This window comes from Microtus oregoni, unplaced genomic scaffold (genome assembly GCF_018167655.1).
Source record: "Microtus oregoni isolate MIOR12 unplaced genomic scaffold, Mior012 000001F_ref0000356, whole genome shotgun sequence".
In the NCBI taxonomy this organism is placed as follows: domain Eukaryota; kingdom Metazoa; phylum Chordata; class Mammalia; order Rodentia; family Cricetidae; genus Microtus; species Microtus oregoni.
This window is the reverse complement of record NW_024543060.1, coordinates 17,841,217-17,863,955: the sequence shown is the minus strand read 5'-3', so window position 1 is coordinate 17,863,955 and position 22,739 is coordinate 17,841,217. Positions and strand designations below refer to the sequence as shown.

Below are 22,739 nucleotides of genomic sequence, written 5' to 3'. Positions count from 1 at the left end.
GGCCATGACAGCGCCATGACAGCTGCCTGCTGAGCAGCTCTGTGGTCAGGCTTAGATCGGAGCCTGGAGTGGGAGTCAGTTCCTCTCAGCTTTCCAAAACACAGGCTAATGTTCTGTTAGTTTAGAACAACAGACTTTTAAGAAGCCTCAGAAAACAAGCAGAGATCCCTGCCAGTCCCCGAGTCTCTTGCTCAGGAGGGAAATGCAGTAGGAGAGCTTGCTACTTTCCCAACCATCTCATTTTGACAGAGAAGCATATCTAAAATGATGCAGGCAGTACTCCAGTTATACAGAAACTTGCACCTAAAATGATACATGCCTGTGCTAAGATAATTGACCCACCCGTAGGCTGAGGTACAGGAGCAATCAAAACACACTTTAAATCATCTGTATCATCGGCTTACTGACCAGAGGTGAGTCTTCATACACAATCAGTCCATCTTTCACTGAGGGCTGCAGGGTCAGCGTCTGCACTGTGGTGTCCCTGAAGTCAAATCAATCATGTCATAGTCAGGACAGAAATAAACCAATGTTTGAACATGAGTAAATAATGAGTAAATCTTTAAATTTGTTCATCATCCTGCTTACCCCCCCCCCGAAAAAAAAAAAACAAACCCCAAAGCAATGAGTAAGTTCAGCCAGCAAGAACATTCTGTTGACAGGATAAGTCTATAGGGTTTAGAAATTAATAGAGTTGCCAAATCTTCCCCACCCCTCCCCCCCGGCAATCCTTTTTGTAATGGTTTCACTATATGTTTATATTACTACATATTACAAAGAATGTTTATGCTACATAAAACTTGATGATCAGTTTGTTACCCTGGCTGATTAATCTATGAACATTACATCCTACCCAATCTGCCATCTGGGGCAAAGGTCAGACTTTCACGCTCCTTGATGAACCACAATGACATCACAGGATTTTGAAGATTTGGAGATGAAATCCAAGGCTTTGTACCATATTATTTTAAAGCTACTCTTTTACTATTTGTCTGGCCTTCCTTTAAGTTGAGGGTCTTGAAAAATGTTAACATCGAGTTAGTTATCTATGCTCCGAGTCTTTTTTCTGATGAGCCATAAAGTTCCTATCAGCATGTGCAGTGTTGTGGGCAATATATAGGTAAGTTCTAACATTTTCAGGGTAAGCAACTGTATGTCTTTACATTCTACACACACTGTATCTTAATAATGAAAAGGTCTATGGTCAATCTGACCATGCTACACAATGAAATCACATAAAATAAAATGTAACCGGTATCTCTAAGAGTCCAAAGAGATCTTTCAAAGAACCCCGCTGCTTACTCGAAATAAGCAACAACTTTCCAGCTATGTATAAGACACTGTCTGTATTGAAAACTTCACACTGTGGTTTTGTAATATACCTATGAAACTTAAACCCAAATGCCAAACTTTATTGCAAACTTAAAAATTTGCCATGTGCATCTAGGAGGCAAGGAATGGTACTGATGGCCTTCAAGTCTATCTTAGAGAAAACACTGATGTCAGCAGGTATACTTGGGGTTGACTAGTCGCCGCACTCCGAGTTCATGGTTTACATCCATCCTTTATTCCAGGTGAGCTGAAGCCAGACTTTCTATAGTAGCAGGTAGCTTCTCTATAACAGGTTTCATGTACCAGGGATGGATCAGATACATGGGCAATATAATCATGAATCTTTCTAATCCCTAGACTCTGTCTTACTTACAGCTTGTCAGAAAGAGTTCTCTAATATGACAGGCAATGGGTTGGTTTCTTGTGTTAACCCCTTAGCTCTGGCCTATTTTAACCCTTTGCCAGCTCCCATGATCATGGTTTGACCCCAGAGTTCACTGCTTCTTCCACGTCACAAAGAATACATTCCAATGAATCATGGTTTTGTCTTTATTAAAAATCTAATTAAAATGCCCTAGGCAATGTAAAGAAGAGTGAAATATATATTCTGGCAAGTAATTGGTACTTTTCAAAATTTTTTGTGAGACATTATAGTATGCTGTTGCATATCAAATTTCTGCCAGTCACTTTTTAAACTATCTTCTGATGACAATTAATTTCCAGTTTTGAATAAGTTAAGAACAAGTTTCATTAGCTGACTTAAATTCACATTAATATTCTAGCACTAGAGGAGAGGGTGGGTGGGGAAAGGAGAAATACTCGTTCACACAAATTTTTCCAGCGTCATGCTGATTTCTCACCTCGGCTCTCACATATTTCAAGGGCAACAACCTGACACCTTCCAGTACCAAAAAGGAACAAGGAACTCCTGCATCACTGTCAGTGGATGGAGAGTCAGTTACTGGACAAAGACAGTGTTTATAGCACCTTCCATCAGTAAATTCTATTTTTTAAAAGGCAAATGAAATTGCACTATAAATGCTTGAAATTTGATAGTATACAACTTGTCAAATTTCATTTTATTAAAGACTCAGTGCTGGAAGAAAAAAGCATGCGGGGTTTTGTTGTTTAGGAAATAAGCACATATCACATGATCTCCGAAAGGTGACTACGATGAGGGTAAGTGCAAATGGGAAACCTGACTTTCAGGGGACTTGGCTCTGAAAGAGAAGATTATAGGACAAAGTCAGTGTTCACGCTGTTGTACTATTGATACTTTCATCTGGCACATCCAAGGGAGAGTAAAGGCTAGTAAAATAAGTAAACAGAGTAAGCATGCAACTCTGGTTGGCTTGTACTTAGTCCAGTAATGTGCCTGATGCACTGAGTGTGTGTGCGCGCATATGTGTGTGTGTGTGTGTGTGTGTGCGTTTGCGTGCGTGCGTGCGTGTTGGAGGGAGAATGTGCTCTGCTCTGCATGGTACCTAATATAGTAAGAGAAGAGCTGGATTTCTATGACATCTCATTATAAACTTTAAGTAAATAACAGTAAAATCAGTAAATAACCAGACACTTGCTATGCTGCATACAGCACATGAAGAGATTCCTTAATGATGATACAATAAATTTCTTTCACAGTATTAGATTTAAATCATTGCTCCTCATTATGAGTATCTTGGGACAAGCATGTTAATCCTACACATACAAAACAATGACCTGAAGAGAACACAGCAATTTCCAAACTGTTTTGACTTGTTCCTTTCAAAAACAGCTTTGAATATAAGCTAATAAAAGTTTAGAGTCAACAATTTCAACCACACTAGGGAGAAGAAAAGCTAAACTTCATCTCAGCCAGCTTCCTTAGCCCAACTTTTAACAGAGATGGCTTTCTAGCTACCGGTAATGCTCAAGTCAATTAATATATGTTCAGCTAATTGTTGGTGCTTGTGCTATCACCAATTGTTCCTGCTTCTTACTAGTCTACAAAGTACAGTTTTCTATCAAAGCTTATGTCAGTAGTGCGTGGCACAAAGAAATAGTATGCTAAACCAGTTTTCATTAACTGTAATTTAAGTCCTTTTAAAAGTCGAACTTGTTAATATGCAGTAGTGGACTTAAGAAATGACTCCAGATGCAATAAAAATAATTAAATTATGAATAGACCAGGACTTTGTTAAAATGAGGAAAACCCCCTGGGGGGCTGAGTTCGGCTGGGGGCAGCTATGGGAAATTAGCCTCAGAGGAGAGGGCTGGTCTCTGGAGAGCAAATGGAATTTGCTCTGCCATGTTGGTTGTAAAGTATACAAAGCTATGTTCTAATTCACTGAGGAGCAAAACATATTAAAGATATTTATTTTCAAGGTATTTTAATGAGATACATTTTGAGAGATTTATGGTAGTTTTTTTCTTAGAAAAATACAGTCAAACCTGAGGGCGAAAGAAAAAGAGAAGGCCTAAGAGCTTCAAAAGATGACCCCTCTTCTAGCACCTGCAATCAGTATGCACAGAACACTTGGGACTGCGAGTCAAACATGAGATCAGAAAACAGAGTGCTCGGGAGAGGCAACGAACACAGATTTCCTCAGCATTTTGAACACAGGGGTGACCTGGAAGTACAACTAAATGGTAATTTATTAATAAGATACAAATAATATTACTGAATAAGATTTTTTTATTTTATTTTGGAGACATAGAGGGTCTCAGTATGCAGTCTTTGCTGGCCTGGAAGTCCCAAATCTTAAGAGCTCCAACTGACTCTGCCTCTGGAGTGTTGGGATTAAAGGTGTGGATAGAAATACCCGACTGAGATTAGATACTTTTCAAGTGAAGACTTTCGACATCATCAAGAACATAATTTTCTTTTATTGATTAAATTTGTTCACTGACATTTTCACCTACATAGACTGCTTATTCTCATCTCCTGTCCTTCTCTATTACCATCTCTTCCTTCCCAAATTCTCACTGATTCCAACCAGGCTATCCGTGTGGCCACAAGGCTGGAACGCCAGTGGAACCTGGTGGGGTCACCAGGGGATAAACAGCTGGAGACAATAACTCTCCCTTTGCCCACATCCTCCAGTAGTCAGTGGTTTATCATGAGTCCCTCCTGATCCAGACCTGCTGCTGGCAGGCCCAGTCTTGTACAAACCTGCCTTAGTTGAAAACAGTAGTAAAATGTGATCATAAATAATTATTTATGAAACAGGGAGGTACTTATATGGAGATGATATTAATAAGTTTAAGGTTCCTGTAATGCACATGCTACAAAATAAATAAAAGCTTCTTTTTAAAGTTTTTTAAAAAAATAAGTTTAAGGTTAACCATTTACAGATACAGTGGCCTTCTACTGGATAGTAGAGACACACGGCCTCTCCCGTGATATGTAAATTTATCTTGCTATATTAGGAAAGAGATTTCCTTGGACTTTCAAATAGATACAGTCCTTGTTAAAAGCAACGTGCCAACAAATACAAAAGAAAGACAAAAACAAGACTATGATTAATGCAGTTTTAAAAATAACATCAGAATACATCTGAATACATCTGGCTTGGTCAACCACTCAAGACCCCGATAGCCCAAGGCAGCTCATATCTAGAGGTAATTAATGTAGATCCTAAGAAAATACAATAGAGAAAAAGGATGAAATCTGAGGGGAAAACAAGGGAACCGAGGGTAGGGATGGGCACTACCACAGTGCTTGAGCTTTCTCAATGCTTAGGAAGAAAAGTCCTTCATAAAATAAAACAAGTTTTTATTCCTGTCAAATGCTGAAAAGACTCCTGTCCTTAGAACTGTCCCTTAGAGGACACATAGTTTACCCAATGCCACTCACTCTTTACTAACAATCTAGATGCCAAAAAGTCCTAACACACCATGATGGGAAGACACTGGGGCGGGGGGATTTTTTTTTTTTTTCAAAGAAGTTACAGGATGTGACTCTTTGCAGTTCTTGGGTAGGTATTTGCTGGAAACAGCAGGAAGAACACGAACTAAAACAGTCACCTGGTGGCGGCCAAACACTTCAAATCAGCCTGGTTTATCACTACCATATTTCCTTGTCCTTCTAGAGTTGCACTAGAAATCCTACCATTAATTGAAGCCATGACAAGTATTTTCCACAAACTCAGAAAACTTTGCAAATTGCCCCGTCTTTAGAAATAAAAACTCTGCTCAGATGGTGCGCAGATAATTGGGTCTTTTACTCTGAAAACTAGATTTCTTGGTTGAGAAACTGTAATATTGCTCTTTGCTTTTTGGCAGGCACTCCACTTCTCTTTTCCAGACAGAAGTGAAAGACGAAGGACAGCTCCTTCTAGTCAGCGTAGAAAGGATTAGAAGAACAAAGATGAAAAGTTTTGCTCAGAGGTGACCAGGGGGCTAAGGCTGATGAATGCTTTGTTCACTGGATAAATCTATCAGAAAATAGACTGGTATATTATAATTTACACACTTATAAGGAGAAATGAGCAAATTTTCATGTCATTATATTCAGTAGTCTTTCAAGAATTTACTGCATTTGTAGTAACAGGTGCAGCTTTATTGGAGGAACATCCTAACAAACAGGTAGTGGGCTGGGGAGGTGATTCACTTGCCAGCATGAGGACCGAAGTCAGCTCATTCCCACAGAACCCTCAGAAAAAGAAGCTGGTGTGGCTCTTGTCTTCCTTGGCTGCTCAAGGGCTGCCATCATAAATGACACATCAACTTCATGACTAGTGTTCGCTCTAGAGGAAACAAATGGTCATGGATGCCCTTCACTCTGGAAAGGCACCAGTACCAAAGGCAGATTCCAGAAAAGCTGGCCAAAATGCATGCAGTGACTACGCCAGATGCCATCTTTGTATTTGATTTCGGAATCCATTTTGGTGGTGGAAAGATAAATGGCTTCAGCATGGTTTATGATTCGTTGGAAAGAATGACCCCAAACAGATGGGCAAGACATGGCCTTTAAGGGGGAAAAGAAGACCTCTAGCAAACAGCCAAAGGAAATCGACAATGGAATGAAGGTCAGGAGACTGCGAAGGCCAACACTGGTGCAGGCAAAAAAGGGAGCTGGAGCTTGGGTAGGAGCAAAAGGAGTAGCGATTCTGCAGGACTGGATCTGCTGGGATGATGCAAACTTCTAAGCAGTGGGCAAATAAATTATAAAAATTCCCTCCAAAACTAAACAAGAAGGAAGGAAAGGTGACATGCATTTATAGTCCCAGCACTGGAGAAGCAGAGACAAGAGAAACTCTGGGACTTGTTAGCCAACTAGTTAGCCTAGTTGGCAAGTCCCTGGCCAATAAGAGACCCTCTCTCAAAAAGTGAAGGAAGGGGATAATGCCTTAGGAACGACACCCAAAGCTGACTCACCTCCACACTCATGGACTCCTGTGTGCATGTGCACAAACATACACATACACATATAAACAGGCAAAAAAAAACCCTTCCTTTGATAAAACTTATATCCTAGTACTTTGAAAGGAACTAATATAAAATGTACCCCAAGTGTGGTATGAACTAAATCTAACATGAGGCTAAATACCAAAAGATTTTGTCAAGGGCCAGCCAAAGAAATAAGAGTTTAAAAGTATTTTGATCATCAGGGCAAACTTTTGATCAACAAGCCTGCTGCACTGTGCCTACCAGAATAGGCATGCTCTCCAGGGAGCTGGTTAGGCAGGTCTCTTTTGGTTAGTAACCTGAAGTGCACATTTTGTGTAGTATTTATTACCTAAAACTACATAAGTTGTGCTTTTATGTATCTATTATTTGATACAATATATAACCCATCAAATATTTATTATCCTAATCCCTGGTGGTTTATGAACTGGAAAAAATTCCTATTGTCCTGGTTGTACATATGCCAGTCTCAAGAGCCCAGGCTAAAGCCATGCAGGACAGAAGAAGGTATGCAAAGAAATGAGCGTTGTTTGAGCCGTCCAGTCTATCTGTCATTTCACTGTAGATGCTCTCAAAGAGACACCGCTTTTAGTGGCAAAAATCAGTCTACTCCAGCTCCACTGTTCTTGGGGTGTTTCAATGCAGAGGGGAAAATACAGATACCCTTAGGGGGATCACAGGGCAGAAAAGCAGGAACTCTCTGGCCACATTTGTGTGAGTTTTGCTGTTTTGCATGCCATGTTTTATCTTAAAATTGCAGCACCTGAGAGTATTTGTTTGCATCTCTCATATTATTTATTAAACCCCAAATGAAGGAAACGACTGGCTTAATCAGCAGTGGGTTCAAGGTGAGGGTCAGCACTCTGGGGAGGCCCGGCAGCAAAAGCACCTTTGTATGGTGCCACGTGGCTGTGTCATCCTGGGAAATCTCTCCTAGATTTGCAGAAGGAATGCCAGCTATAATAAGACCGTTTTTAAAAAAGGAAAAGAAAACAGAGCTCAGTGGGGACTCAGAAGAAATATCATTAATTCGGGTGGAGAGGACAGGTCTGTGAGAAAGAATATGACTGTACCGGGCAGGGATGGATAGGAGGAGCTTCCAGGCAGTGAAGTCAGGGGATGCCTAGGTACCCAACACTGAAAAAGTCAGCTGTGTGGAGGAAGGAGAGCTGGCCAGACATGCACAGTCACCCCTCAGGGCACCCAGAGCTCTAACCTCAGGCCAGAGGCTTCCCATAGATGGCCTTGTGTCTCCCTACTTCAGAGGAAAGAGTCTCCAAAGGGGTGTCACAAAGACAAATAGGTGGAAATTGACATGACTCATCTATTTAACAAACTTTCTCAGAATGCTGTGCGGCTATTGTACTGGAAATAGGCAGTTGACATACTCCTGCCCTTAGGCGGGCTCAGTGTCCAGTGGGAAAGATGGGGACAGGGAATGGAACTGTGATAAAGAATGACAGGTGCACTAGCAGAACCGGTCCCAGGTCAGTGGACCTAATCTTACCATCAAAAAAGTTGTCTTGAAAAAGACACATTTTGGAACATACAAAAATAAATAAAGAACCACAAGCTAAAACTGAAAAATAATACCTTACAATAATCTTCATTTTTAATTGCCGATAATTCAAAAGGACATTTTGTTCTCATTAAAAGTTAAAGAGAACTATTTTGGTACAAACAATGTGACTGATACACTTAGTCTGTCCTAAAGTCAGCTTGCATCAACAGCTGAAGAACAGGCCACACAGGCGCTGCCGAGAGGAATGCAGCCTTTAGTATCCGGTTACCCAGGGCTTACTCTGCTCTCACCTCTTTGGCCGAGTGGTGATATAAAGAACAGGCGCAACATCTGCCTGAAAGAGCAAAGAGCGGGTGAGCGCTAAGAACTTTTTCTACAGGAAAGTACGGTGTGGTGTGGACTTGCTGCTGGCCATGGGAGTCACAAGTTCTGGATGGGACAGAGAACGGTCAGCTGCGCTGGCTGGACAGTGTGTTTCTGATCAGGAGGCAATAGCAGACCAGGGCAGCCACACGATGGACTAAAGTCTGTTATGTCAGCAGGTGGCGCTAGCCAGACCTGTCTCCTTTAGCTTTTTGGCTGGGACCCTTAAACAGTCACTAGGCCAAGTTTTTCCTATTTTCCTTTTCTTATTTTTGGGGAAAGGGTCTCTCTACGTGGTCCTGGTTGTAACTCCCTACACAGAGCATGGCCTCAACTTACAGAACTCCACCTGCTTCTGCCTCCCAAGTGACCCTGTTGGTCACTGTGACTTTAAGGACTAGTTATTACTTCCCTTAGAGACCCATCCCACATTGAATCAATTCACCCACCAAATCTCCAGACTAGACAAAGTTGTCAAAATACAAGAATAATCCCACTATATTTATGAAGTGAAGTCACTGCTGATAACCTTTCAAGGTTTAAATTCCACTTCATTAGTCTCTATTAACTCGCTGTCACATGATTCTTTATTTAAATTTTCTACACCATTTCCACTCCCTGCGGGTTCCTTGTAAAAACCATCCATCAGAAATCCCTTACTCAAACATTCTTATCTCTGGCTTAGCCTCAGGAGAACCCATCTAAGGTGCTTGCTGACCATTTGAAAGCAGCGATTTTCAGCAATGCCATTGATTCTTCCAGTATAAAACATTATAGACACATCTTGGTTCATAGGAACATCTTCACAGAGCTGTGCGCTGAGAAATCCCAGGAACATATACTAAATACCTTCTGCTCATTTTGTCACTGCTGCCACCATCTCAACAACCATTGTCACTTAAGGAACTCCATTCTTTTTAAAGCAAAACAAAACCAAACCATGAGCAACCTACGTGAGCTGGGAGGGGTTAGGCATCACGTACTAGTACCACTCTTTCCTTGCTCCGCACGGATGCCACAAGGAACTGGCCAGAAAGACCCGGGAGGAGACAGTAGATAAGTGGTTGGGACATGATATTAAAACATGTTCAGACAATCCGAGATCAAAAAATGTTTAATGCTGAGTCACTGTTTTTATTTTAAGAAAGATTAAAAATATTTGCTCATTTCCTTCATTGGAATAACAGTGATTTTATAATGGCAATCAGGGTGAAATAATAATTCTCTAGAAAAAAACTGGGGGGAGTTGGGGACCCTGATATGGTAGTGGACACCATTAATCCTAGCACCAGGAGGCAGAGACCAGAAGATCCTCTTGAGCTTGAGGTTGGCCAGGTCCAGGCCAGCCAGCAGTACATAACGAGACCCTATCTTTAAGAACTGCTTCAAAATGTTTTAAAAAAATCTTGCTTGAGTTTAAAAAGGATGAATTAACACATTTAATTCTAATGATTGACTTAAGGGGAAAGAGACTGGAGGCACTGGCTACAGTGGGGACAGCTATAGTCACAGTATTCTATTCCTACAACAGGAAGTACATCACCACATTTAGAAAATATAAATAGTTCTTAAAGCTGGATGGCAAATTCAGTTCCGTGTTATTATTTATATTTTCTTTTGTATTTCTGAGTTTTTTCTCAGACTCTACTGTGCTCTGATGCTGAGGGGTAACAAGACCATGAAAGAGACTGCATCTGTGGTTCTCAAACTTGTCATTCAGAGCTTGAGATGAGCTGCTCTCGCAGGCGCCTCATCTTCTCAGCCCGCTTTTACAAAACACCAGAGAGTGAGCTGCATGGTGGGGAGCAGTGCTAGGGTCTGTATCTGACTCATCAACCTCTGTAGGCCACAACTGAGAAGGTAGAAACAAAGCCAGAAGGTACCATGAGGCAGCAGCCACCTGGGAGAACAGCAGCAAACGGCAGCCTTGCTAATGGTTTGTGAATCACCTGGCAGACTGAAGAGAGGACCAGGAGATCTGCTGGTGACACACCCCACAGGAGGCGTGATAGGTAAAGTTCATGTAAAACCTGGAGGAGTTGTCAAGAAAGCATTAGAGAAAAATCTAATGAGGACAGTATTATTGATAAAAATGGAAAAAGACCAAACCACTGCCCTGGGAAAATAGTAGAGATCAAGCTGGGGAAATATGAGAAACGTGATGCTAGTGTTTAACCAACTGTGTGACCATACGCAGAGTCCAGAGAACAAGTGTTAGCTGTCAACAGTTTTACTGTATGATCCGTACAATGAAGTCAAGGAAAGAGCTAAAGCCAGGCTATGCAATGCTAACTATGTGAGCTCAGCCAACTTTAACCTCCCTTTGCCTTAACCTGCTCACTTAAAAGAGAGATAGTCATAGAATTCATAAGTAGATGGTGAACAGCAGCCAGCAACAGGCTAAAAGCAGGTTAGAAACAGGCTTGACAGTCAGTATCTATCTTATACGCGACTGTGCTATGAGAAAATACTGTCATAGAGCAGCTTACGGGGCTTATTGTGGCTCAGAGTTCAGGGGTACAGTTCATCATGGTGGGAACCCACGGTGGCAGGAACATCTGGTCCATTGGGCAATCAGAAAGAGAAAGCAACTCACTCAGCTGCCTTCTCCATTTTATCCAGCCGGATCCTCTTCTAGGGAATGGATCCGTCCACAATCAAGATAGACCTTCTCACATCAATGAACACAGGACAATATCCCTTACAGATCAGGAGGGTAAATTTAACACAGATAATCCTCCACAGGTGTGCCCTTCTCTTAGGCGACCCTAGAATTTGTGATGTTGATAATACTAACCATCTCCATATGCTACATATATTCTCATGAAAGGAATTGGAAATCAACCAGAGACAAGTCAAAAACAATTACAAACCCAAAAGTCTGCACATAGCAATTTGAGGCACTATCAAACCCGTGTTGTTGGATGGGGGCACTGGCAGACACCGAGTAGAAGAACTGCCATTCAACGGCTACTGTTTCTAAAATAGGGTTCACATGTATAATGGGGAGCTGAGACACAGGAACTCCCAGACATCCTCAGCAGCAGCTGCCATGTGGCCTGTCCCAGTTCTGGACCACAGCTAAGAATGACAGATGTGATGGCTCAGTCCTCCTTGTCCCACGAGACCTCAATGAAGTGTGGCCCTTTTCTATTTTCTTTCTATCCGCCCCCTGGGGCTCCATGAATGTCAATGTGTGCTGTCCCATTCTATCCTCCTCAGCCCGAGGACAGCCCTGTGCGCTGTAAGTGGCACTCACTCCAGGACATTTGACTCTAAAGGTGCCAACAGTAGAGTTTTGCACTTACTTGTTTCAAACTATACTTCATTTGGTTTCACAAGAGGAAAATTTAAAAACATAACAGAGGAAAGGCAAATGGTTTAAAAGATAACGAACCACAATATTTTACTGGTTACAGCATCTATATAACAGAGTCAGGTCCCTTGTCTAGAGATGCCTGAGTTGCAAGGGATCTTAATTCTCAAACAGCTATGGGTGCCTCTAGTTAGTGAAAGCTGATCATGGACAAGAGTGAGCTTGGAGATCCAGATGCAATGAGCACAGAGTCACTTCAAATCAGCACCCACTGCACCTACTATGTACATCTCTGTATGTACATAGAGCCCTAGGAAGTGTGGCTCTAGGATTGCAGGTCACATGTCAAAGAATCTCTCTCAACTTCTTTTCTCATCTCCTTCCACACAGTCATCAAGAATTCTAAAACTAGCTATTTAAACCAATGTCAGTAAGTGCCTTATTCATATTCTCTTCACCAGCGGGGCTGGTTAGGACCAATAATTTTATTTGGATTCCTGAAATCAATCACTAGTGTTCCCTTCCCTGTTACTTAAGTCCAACCTGACTTTGATCAACCCATAGATTATAGTCAAAATGATCTTGTTTTTAACTTCATTACATCACATGGAGGATTTCACCTAGCCCTGGCTCGGCCCATGAACCTGTAAGCCTATACATGGTCTTACACACACACACACACACACACGCACACACGCACGCACGCACGCACACACACACACACGCACGCACACACGCAGGCACGCACGCACACGCACGCACACACGCACGCACGCACACACACACGCACGCACGCACACGCACACACACACACACACGCGTGTACATGTGCACACACACACTCACACCACTCATTCATTAATATTCTCTCCCGCTGCTCCTCTCTCCCCTCAAAGCTGTGTTTCTTTCTAGAATTCACATAAACCTTCTCTTCAACAAGAGAAGGCCTGTTTCTTTTCTAATCAGAAAAACTTCTCATTATTCCTGAAGACTCTGCGTGAGTGGCACCTTCTTCAGAACACTTCGCTGTGTCACGTCATGTCAGATTTCAAAACATTCTGGATTTTGGAGCATTTCAAATCTTAGATTTGTGGACTAGGAACATGCTACCTGTATGATGTAAACCAACAGCAGAACATCTATTGGTTTAGCCTGATGCTCAGCATTAAGACATCTTCAAGTGCCTGACGCCATGGTAAGACTGCTGTACGTATTCTTATTTTTAGTCTTCTTAGACACCTTGGGAGAAATTACTATGATATATAGAGAAATCAGGACTCAAGGAGTTTAAAAATCACACAAAAATTGTAAGGACAGGATTTGCTGTCTCAGACTCATAGTCTTTCTATCAAGTGGTACGAATTGGCTGCTATGGACAAAAGTTCAAAGAGCAAAGGCTGTGTTCAGCATAAGGCAGCATGAAAGGTGAGGCTAACCTAGAAGTCACCCATGGACCAAACTCTGAATGACTACAGAAAGTGGATTCACATTCAAAACTAATGAGGAGGACACAGAGTCTTGATGTTTGTGACTACTTGTACAAATTTTTGTATTAAGATCTATTTTTGTATCCCTATCCGTAGAAAATACTAAACTTTAAAATCCTTCGTTATGTAGCTTTGTTGATAAAAACGTGCTGCTCTAAAAATGCCTGTACTTCTCCTTTATATTTACAGAATATTTCTCCTTAATGCGCCACCCAAAACTTTTACTCAACACAACCATTTTATTGAATTGTCTCATATTTACTGCTCATAAGAAGCCAACGGACGGCCGGGCGGTGGCGGCACATGCCTTTAATCCCAGCACTCGGGAGGCAGAGACAGGCAGATCTCTGTGAGTTCAAGACCAGCCTGGTCTACAAGAGCTAGTTCCAGGACAGGCTCCAAAACAACCACAGAGAAAGCCTGTCTCAAAAAACAAAAAAACAAAACAAAACAAAAAAAAAAGAAGGCAACGGTCATTTTTATCACTGCACCTTTATATGCAATGTGTCTTCAATTTCAGTGGCCTTAAGAGATTTTCTTTGTTTTCACCATCGATTATGATGTGGTTTTCCTTTTCTGTTTATCATGCCTGAGACGCATTGGGCTATTGGTGATTTCCTCTTATTACATCAAATTCGGGGACTTTTCTTCTGTTATCTTGTCAAGTATTTTTCTGTTCTCCTCTCTCCCCACCTTTGGAGACTCTAGCTGCTGATATATGCTGCTGCCCTTTCTCAGGGTTGTCTTTCTGGGTTGAGGATTCCTAATTATTGTCTTGTTGCTCAGTTCTCTTTTAAAATACTTGAAAATATTTATGGCAGCTATTTTATAATCGCTCCATGCTAATTCCATCATCTTAAGTGCATATATATTAATTCTCTTGCTTCTTTCTGTGTCTAGTAATTGCCTGCTGAAGGATTAATCTTTTCAAGGCATTCCTTGCTATATCCCAAATATCCATCTTCTTTAATCCTACAGTTATCTTTCTTGAGAAAGAAACTCCAAAATACAATAAATTATGAGCTAGGTTCTTTCCTTTGTTACCCTTTAGCTCCCCTTTCCTCTGGTTGAGTTGGGGTCACTATACCGAGCAGGCTTCTGCCTCAGCCTCCCCAGCACCCGGTTACAGGTGTGCACCACCTCCCCAGCAGCAAGTTTGTGTTCTTCATGGCTTCTTGTTAACTTTTGCAGGACCAGTCCAGAATAGCTATCAAAAGGATGAACAGCCATACTTCTGAAGCATGTGCTGCACAGGCTACCGTCGACACCACAGCACCTACTGCAGGCTCAGGGGACCACTGCTCAATTCACAGACTGTAGGCTGAGTTTTCCTGTCCTACAGCTAACCTCTGATAAACACACTAAAGCTTATATTAATTATAAATGCTCGGCCAATAGCTCATGCTTATTACTAAATAACTCTTGCATTTTAAGTTAACCCATATTCCTTATTTACACTCTGCCACATGAGAATACCTTTATTAGCATGGCACTACATCCCCTGTTCCCTCTGTATCAGGCTGGCAACTCTAGACTTCACTCTCTTCTTCCCACAGTTCTCAGTTTGGCTTTCCCACCTGACCCAGTTATAGGCTAGTCAGCTCTTTATTAAAGCAATCACAGCAACAAATCTTCACAGTGTACAAAGAGATTATTCCCCAGCAACAGATTTTTAAGGACTGCTCTGTTCCCGGGGCTTGTGAGTCTCTCCAGGTTTACCTCTCTTCCTGTATTAGGGCTAGCCAGCAGTATACATCCAATGGGGGAATTTTTGCGTTGTTTTTTTTTTAATCATCTCTCAACTTTGTTTCAGCCCTTTTCTCTCTGTCCTTTAATCTGTTAACTGTTCTTTTTCTTCTAAAAATTTCTCTCAGGAACTCATAATTATTTAGCAAAAAGAACTCAAGCTAGAAATTCATTCTTTCAATGCAGTCCAGTGTTCTTTCTTTGACACAGCATTTGTTACTGGGATCATAAAAACAATAATCTACACTAATTTTAAACTGCTCAATACTTGGTATATTTCTTGTCCCCTGCAGTACTTAGCTTCTAGTAGATCTGCTGCCTGCATTTTATTTCTAAAATGAAAACCAGTCCACGAAGCTTAAAATGACTCATGCTGAGAAATTTCATTTGCTTAAAAGTTATCCCTGAACCAGCACTCCAACCACACAAAACAAAATTATTCACACAGAATCCTAAGCCAAGAAGTACTAAGCCCCCTCCCATAGTCTGTGTACCTATCTCACATGGGGCCAGAACGTGTTGTTCCTCCCTGCACACTAACTCAGCGTCTGAAGAGCAGCAGAGGCTTGGCCTCCACATACCTCCCTTCTAACTCGAGTGCCTTGATGTTGATGACATCAGCTTCATTCCTCTATCCACAAAATATCTATTCTTTCATACTTATAAGGTATTAGTCACTTTAAAAGCTAATTTTGCATGGCTTTATTACCTTTTAAAAAAGATTTATTTATTTATGTGTATGTGTGTGCCTGAGTATACCATGTATGTGCAGAAGAAGGGGCCCAACCCTCTAGATTGGAGCTACAAGTGATTGTGAGCCACCACACGGGTGCTGGGAACAGAACCTGGGTCCTTTGCAAGAGCAGCCAGTGCTCTTACCCCAACCCCACTTTGTCCTTTACTACCTTTTAAGGCGAGTGGAGCTATGAGCAGGAGGAATGGGAAGGAAGCCAGCTTATAAAGCAGGCTTTTAAGGAAGTATATTTAATTCACAGTAGGAGAGAGATGATCAATCACGCTCAAGGGCTTGTGCCCGATTCTCCTACCTGTGCAGCTGGATGTATTCTCGGGGTCTGTTGAGCAAGTGAAGGAACCGGTCCATGATCTTGTTTTTTCCTACACCCTGCAATTACACAAACAGCTTTAAGCACAAAGCAGCTTTGGTTTGGAGCTGCTTCTTCACAGTTCTACTACGTTGGTTTGTTGTTAGTAAAAACCACATCAGGAACCATGCATAGCCCATCTCCTGACATAAGGCCACTGGAGGATCTGACTCCTAAGCATGGGAAAGTACAGACGCCAGTGCCCACTTCTTGACCTTTGTTTACAGTTTCAGAGTTAAGGCTGACATTATCATAGAACATTGGTGATTTCAGGTTACAAAATGGCATCAAATATATATAAAAATAATGGCTTTTCCTTTAGCTTCTCAGAGATAGGTTTTCAGTTATAGAAAGATAAATAGAACACTGTACTTTTACTTGATTTACACTTTTGAAAAGTACATTAACATTCTGGAACTCTAAAATTGGGCATTTGATTATAATCCAACTACATATGCTCGTCTTAGACACGCCCTCATTTCCCTTCCCCCTTCTCATGCTGGAGGCACTGACCTTTTGTAGAAGGTAGACCATGCTGCTATGTCATGTACCTATTTGAAAGTATTCATTGTGTGACTCAATACAAATAAAAGAGCGAAAACCTAACACTAGGTTGTGAAGAGCAACAGTTAATACGCTGAGTTCAATATTGTGGGAAATAAAACAGCATTAATTTCTTATAACTTCTCAAGGTTTCTGTTAAATGTTTTCATGTGCCGTTTCATTTTTTTAGCCACACATGTGCAGCGCCATCAGTCAGGAAATAAGAATGTCTTAACTTCACAAATCCATAAACTAAGATTCAGAAAAGTTAAGGAATATGCCAACAATCGCAGTCAATGACTGGAGCCAGGGCTCGGTTCTGGGTGTCTGATCCTGGTGCTTGCGTTTTTAGTTCCTGTGCAGTAGGTTATAATTCTTAGTATGAAATTTATTTAGGCAATTTGGGCCTCAAGTCACCTCCTTCTTCAGTTCTAGAAGGCATCTACCAAGCTCCTCAAATTAGGTAGATCAGGAAACGTGTGCTGTCTAGTAGAAACGGCAAAGCCAGAGTAAAGGCAGCATTAGCACTGGGACTTTTACTACACGGGCAAATGTCTTATGAGGAAAAGCATTCTACAGGCGTCAAGAAGGGAAAGTCAAACTGAATGGCTATGCCTCACGTGCCACGGGAGATGGCCCCTTCTGCTTTCCTAACACCTGAATTTGCAGAACTCAGCACAGTGCCCATATATGTAAGGCACTCACATTAGCATTTGTCAAATAAAAGAATAAATACAGCAAGTTTGGAAATCGAAGAGGTGAACATCCTAGGAAAACATAAACAGTGACCAGGCTTATGGGAATACTGACCATGGGCTGGTAGGGAGTTCTGGGCTGATAAAAGCTGTGCATACTTTATGAATGAACCAAGTCACCTGCTGAAGACTCAAGGTCACTGAAACTGAACCACCAGACTGACAAAGTCACTGACACCAGAATAGCAGATCGCTTCATCTTTTAGGAATCTGCCTGGTGTCCAGCTGATTTTACCCCCTCCCGACTTAAGCTTTGCACAGAAGCACAAAGGACAATCACGACTGCATATCTGTGTGTCGGTTACAGCAGTCATGGAAGCTTTAAATGGCATGTTGGAACAAACATACGATTTAAAATAGACAGAAGCAGATGATTAACATGTCTGTGCTAAGTTTTCCAGCTCTTCTAAATTGGGTAATCACAGAGAAAAGCAAACCTCAGGGACACACTGTCACACCAGAGACAGCAAAGACCTCCTGAATGTGGTGAGTCAGGAAAAGCTAGCCCCTCCCCACATCAGCCACCACTGCAGAGCCAGGAGGCCCCTGCGGTGTAGGTGCTGTAGATGCAGGGTAAGATGCTCAGTTGCTCCAGAGCAGCTCCTTGCTGTGTCCTTTAATCCTGCATCCCTAAAACTCTGACCTCCATCTTGTCCCAGAGTCTGAGCCATCCTACCTGCGCTGTTCACACCTGGTTGCTGAGGGCACTTGGAGACCCCTGATCCTGCCAACTCAATGGGATACTTGGGCTGCACACAGCAGACTCCCGCTCACACCCACACGTCTTTTTATGCCCAGCATGACGGCACAGCTATGGATCCATCACTCAATACAGAATTTTAGACAAGTCCTTTCATTTCCCTTAACCTTGTTCAAATGCCACCAGAACTTTGTAGTCTCAATGTATAAACCATGTATTTTCTTCTTCCCTCCCTTTCCTTCTTCCTTCTCATTTGATTGTCAACTCCATGAGTACATAGGCTCATGGTACTGTCCTGGACGATGCTTCAGCATAACATTTACTAGGAAAAACAAATAGGATGTAATACACATAATATTGATAAATTATAATGCATTGTTTAAGCTTAAAAGTGGATTGTGGGATGGGGCACAGTGGTGAATGCATTTAGATCCAGAACTAGGGAGGCAGAGGTGGGCAGATATTTGTAAGTTCAAGGCAACCCTTGTGTACAGAACTAGTTCTAGTACAATCAGCCAGAGCTACTGAAGGAAACTTTGTCTCAAAATTCAAAAACACCAAAACAAATACATTTGTAAGAAGACTGAGCAAGAGGCCCTTTTTTGATTGCTTCACAATTCCTGTCTTGGGAGAGCTGGCACCCTCACTCTAACAGCCTCAGACTCAAAGCACCATGTCCTTGAGAGGAGATAGAGGTGAGCCTTTCCCCAGTGGGTTGCTGTTGTTTACCCTGTATGTGGAAAAGGGGAGGCCCGAGCTCAATCGTGGAGACACTGCTCCGCTGTGCCTGGACTTCAGTCCAGAAGCCCAGCATGACTGAGTCAGTGCTTCTTGGTTAGTTTCTGCTGGGTGACTATAAGTGCCCAGGTTTCATGCCATTTTCTATATGCTAATAATTCATTCCAAGAAAGCTCACCAAAGGAGAGACCTTCTCAATGAAGGCTTCTCTAGCTACCTCAGTGGGGCTTCTCTAGGCAGTCTTTGGAGAAGCCCCAGAATCTGACGTCACTGTTTGCCCTATTAACTGGACTGCTCTAGTTGTCTCTGCTGGAGTTGTAAGCATCTGGTTTGATAACGTTTTTGTGTCTGCTGCTTCTCTCTGCCACTTGATCTTCGTTCCTCTATGTTTGCCTGCTCCGCATTTAGAAACTTGCTCAAAGCTGAGCTTTCCCAGGTCATTTCCTAGACAGTACAGAACACAAGGGAACGCTGTTAGATCCCTTGGGAATGTGGCCATTAGAGGCATTCAAGATGCTTTAAGATTTAACCAAAAGCTTGGGAAGGCCCTGCACACGTGAGATTTGATTTAAAACCCCATGGAATTAGGAGGTGCAGGGAAGTGGGAAGCAGGGGTATCCTAGTAGAGAAAGCAGCGTGAGGGAGACTTGCGGGTACAGTAATCCAATGAGGTCCGCAAGAAGTCAGAGCAGGAGTGAGGAAGGAGCTGTAAGGAAAGGACGTGGGCTCTAACTGTGGCAGAGCCTTGGCAGCCAAGGGTTTGCATTGTTTCCAAGAGCAGCCACTGAGGCTGGGGAGTTACAGGATCAGATTTTCAGCTCTGGAAAACCAGTCTGCAGGAATGGCAGAGAGAAGGAAGTGACAGCAAAGGGAAACAGTTGGGAGACGATGGGCTAAGCCAAGGACAGAAAGAATCAAGAGATGAGGAGCCAGCTAGGAAAGGGCGCTAGCATCACAATGTGACGGAAGTAAGGGGATGAAGAAATTAATCTTTGTCCTGGGCAGAGAGTGGCAAGGCCAGGCCATTCACTGAGAAAGAAGTGGGGGAGGAAACTCAGGCTCACTGGGTAAGGGAGGGAAGTTTACAAAGACAGTTTAATTTTGGACATGTTTATTTTGAAGGGCCTGTTTCCCACATCTGTTTCTTCCTCTTGAATTCCCTGTCTCGGCTCTAGAGCAGCACATTCTCTCCGGCTGCCTCTGGAAAGAGTTCCACTTGCCTTCTCACCCTCGCCACAGAACAGCCCACCATTTGTTTAGCTCATCTCCTAAAGCAGGGATCTCAGGGTCACTTCCTACTTCACTTTAAGATGCTCTCAGTTCCTTCGAGGAAATGCCGAAAGAATACTCTAGGAAGGAATTTCTGTAAATATCCTGAGCAAAACAAAACCATTACAGCCATTTGTTCCTTTTAATCACAGTTTGTGCCTAAGGCAGAAAATCCTCAGGATTACTTTAATTGAATAAGTACATAAATAATGTCTAATTTTTCTGTTATAACAATTGCATACACTCCCCTTTCTCACTAGGAAATGTAGAACATTAGACACTATCAATGTGTAATTGTTCAAAAATTACCTGCTAATATTTTCTTGTTACCCTTGAGCATATTGATCTGTCCTTACTAGCTACCAGTCTATAGATGCAACTTGTCTCTTTTAGTAAAATTAACAAGAAATAAACTCTTACATAAGTGGAGAGATATACTTAGTGAGTGAAACCTTTTAAATAGGAAAAGGAATTGGGAGTCTCATAAAACTTGCTCTTTCCATCATTGCCCTGTTGAGTTCTTCGTGGCAACGTGGAGAGACCCTCAGAGGAGCAGGAGGCACAGAGTCTGTGACTAAAACCAAAGGCAGGAAGCGTGTATACTTCCAGTTACTCTTGAGAGAAGAGCTTGGGGCCACAGAAACCATGTCCATGGACAATTGAATCCTTTACCAAAGAAAGGGATCTAGAGCTGTCTTCCTGGACAGTTTATCTGTGCTCTATCACAGAAAGAAAAGAAAAAGAGAAGGAAAGGGCCAAGAAAAATGGAAATCAGGCAGAGGGAAATTTGTCCAGAAATGCTTTGAGCCCTGAGACTGAAAGGCTTGATGAACCCCACAGCAGAGGCAAACCCTGAACTCGGGTTCAGCCTCAATGGCGCATACTCCTGTCAGCCTCCCATCTCCAGAACAGCTCACACATCTGAGTTTTTGTTGTACCATTTCTTCTGACTACAGGCCCATTCTTCTCATCTGCCATCTTCCAGCCACCCTCATTTCACTTCTCTTAGCCTGACCACTCAGTTGTTTTTTCTCTCAGTCAGTCCTCTATCTTTCCAAACCGCCACTCCAGTAAGTCAGGAGCCTCAGCAAGTGGGCAGCCCTCTGGTTAGACACCTGTTGTTCCTGGCTCACGCATAGCCTTCAGGCAATAACCACAAAACTGAAGGAAGGAGGCCATGCATGGGAGAAAAGAAAGAGGAAGTCCAGGTCCACTGTGCACTTAAGGGGACAGACACCTCTTGTAGGGGCCTTCTGTTTTTCATGATAAAATTCTGTGTACAAAGAAAGTGGCGGGATTAACATTTACAGAGTTCTCTCACGCACAAATGTCCCTCAGTGCAGAATGGCTCAGATGCTCACACCAGCTGTGGACAAGGAGGCAGCAATGTGCTGGGAGGGAGTGAGGTTAATTAGGTTCCTGAGCACACGGGACCGTGAAGCCAAGTCCGTTTTGGTGCGCCGTCTTCAGGTGCATTCTGTATTTTGTCACACAAGACAGATGGCAGGAGGCAGTTTCCATGACTGATTTGTGGAGACTGTGTCACGATGACATCCGAGGCTTTCAATTCACTCCACCAAGTAGCTGGGAACGTCGAGCCTGAGCTCTGAGACTCTGGCAGGTAGCCAGCGAAGGGCAGGCCAGCCCTCTCTGCAGCAGAGCGCTAAAGTAGTTCCAGGACAGGGCTGGCCATCGACAGAGCGCAACTCTTGCTCTACACAGAAGCCTTACTCTGTCCTTCTTTCCAGTTTCCCTCCATTCTTCAATAGTCTGAACAGTATTGTTTCAGTTTGTTTAGAAATGCTCTTTCAATACCATCCTGAGCTCCTTTTTAGAAAAGTAACTAATTTCATTAAATACTGCCTATAGGAAACAATAACAAAGAAGAAAAATGGTAATAACCAGAAGAAATTCTAGTTGGCTTTCTAAATTGAGAAATTTTTACTATATGGTAAACCTTCAAATTCTTTGCTTAACATGCCTTAAAGTATATTACCCTAGGACTCTGGACACCTGGGCTATAATCTTTGCTCAACTGTTCTGAGATGAGGTGTCTTGCCATCGTCTGGGTCTAGGTTTACTCATCTGAATACGAAGTCCTAGGCTAATTAGTCTCTCAATACTATTCTTTAATTTTACAACAAAGGAGACTGCTGCTATATAATCAGTGTCAATTGCTTATTTTTCCATGTTCTCTCAATGAAAACAAGCTATTTATATCACCAGAAAAATAAGCTCACTGAAAATGAACAGTAAGTAACCCTAAATATTCATGAAGATGGGATCTTGCAGCAGAACCAAGATAAGAAGACAAAGACTTCAAGCATATGGCTCCCACACAACTGATCATAAAGCTTCCTGCCAGAGGCTACGGCCCTTTTCACGCAGGAGCAAGATCTACATCCCTGCAATCAGCTAGGAAACAAATACATTGCTACTATAAACAGCACAGACACTTCGGAAACATGGCTAGCCATTAG

General features: G+C 42.4%; 1 protein-coding gene across 2 annotated transcripts in view; it reads right to left on the bottom strand.

The window, feature by feature from the left end:
- Positions 1-22,739, bottom strand: part of Vwa8 (von Willebrand factor A domain containing 8) — a 322,040-nt gene that overhangs the window by 142,802 nt on the left and 156,499 nt on the right. For both annotated transcript variants that reach the window (XM_041665254.1, XM_041665244.1), the window contains exons 21-22: positions 16,198-16,274; positions 409-484 (exon numbers count right to left, since the gene is read on the bottom strand). In XM_041665254.1, the coding sequence (XP_041521188.1) occupies positions 409-484; positions 16,198-16,274 (153 nt within the window). The remainder of the gene's footprint in view (positions 1-408; positions 485-16,197; positions 16,275-22,739) is intronic.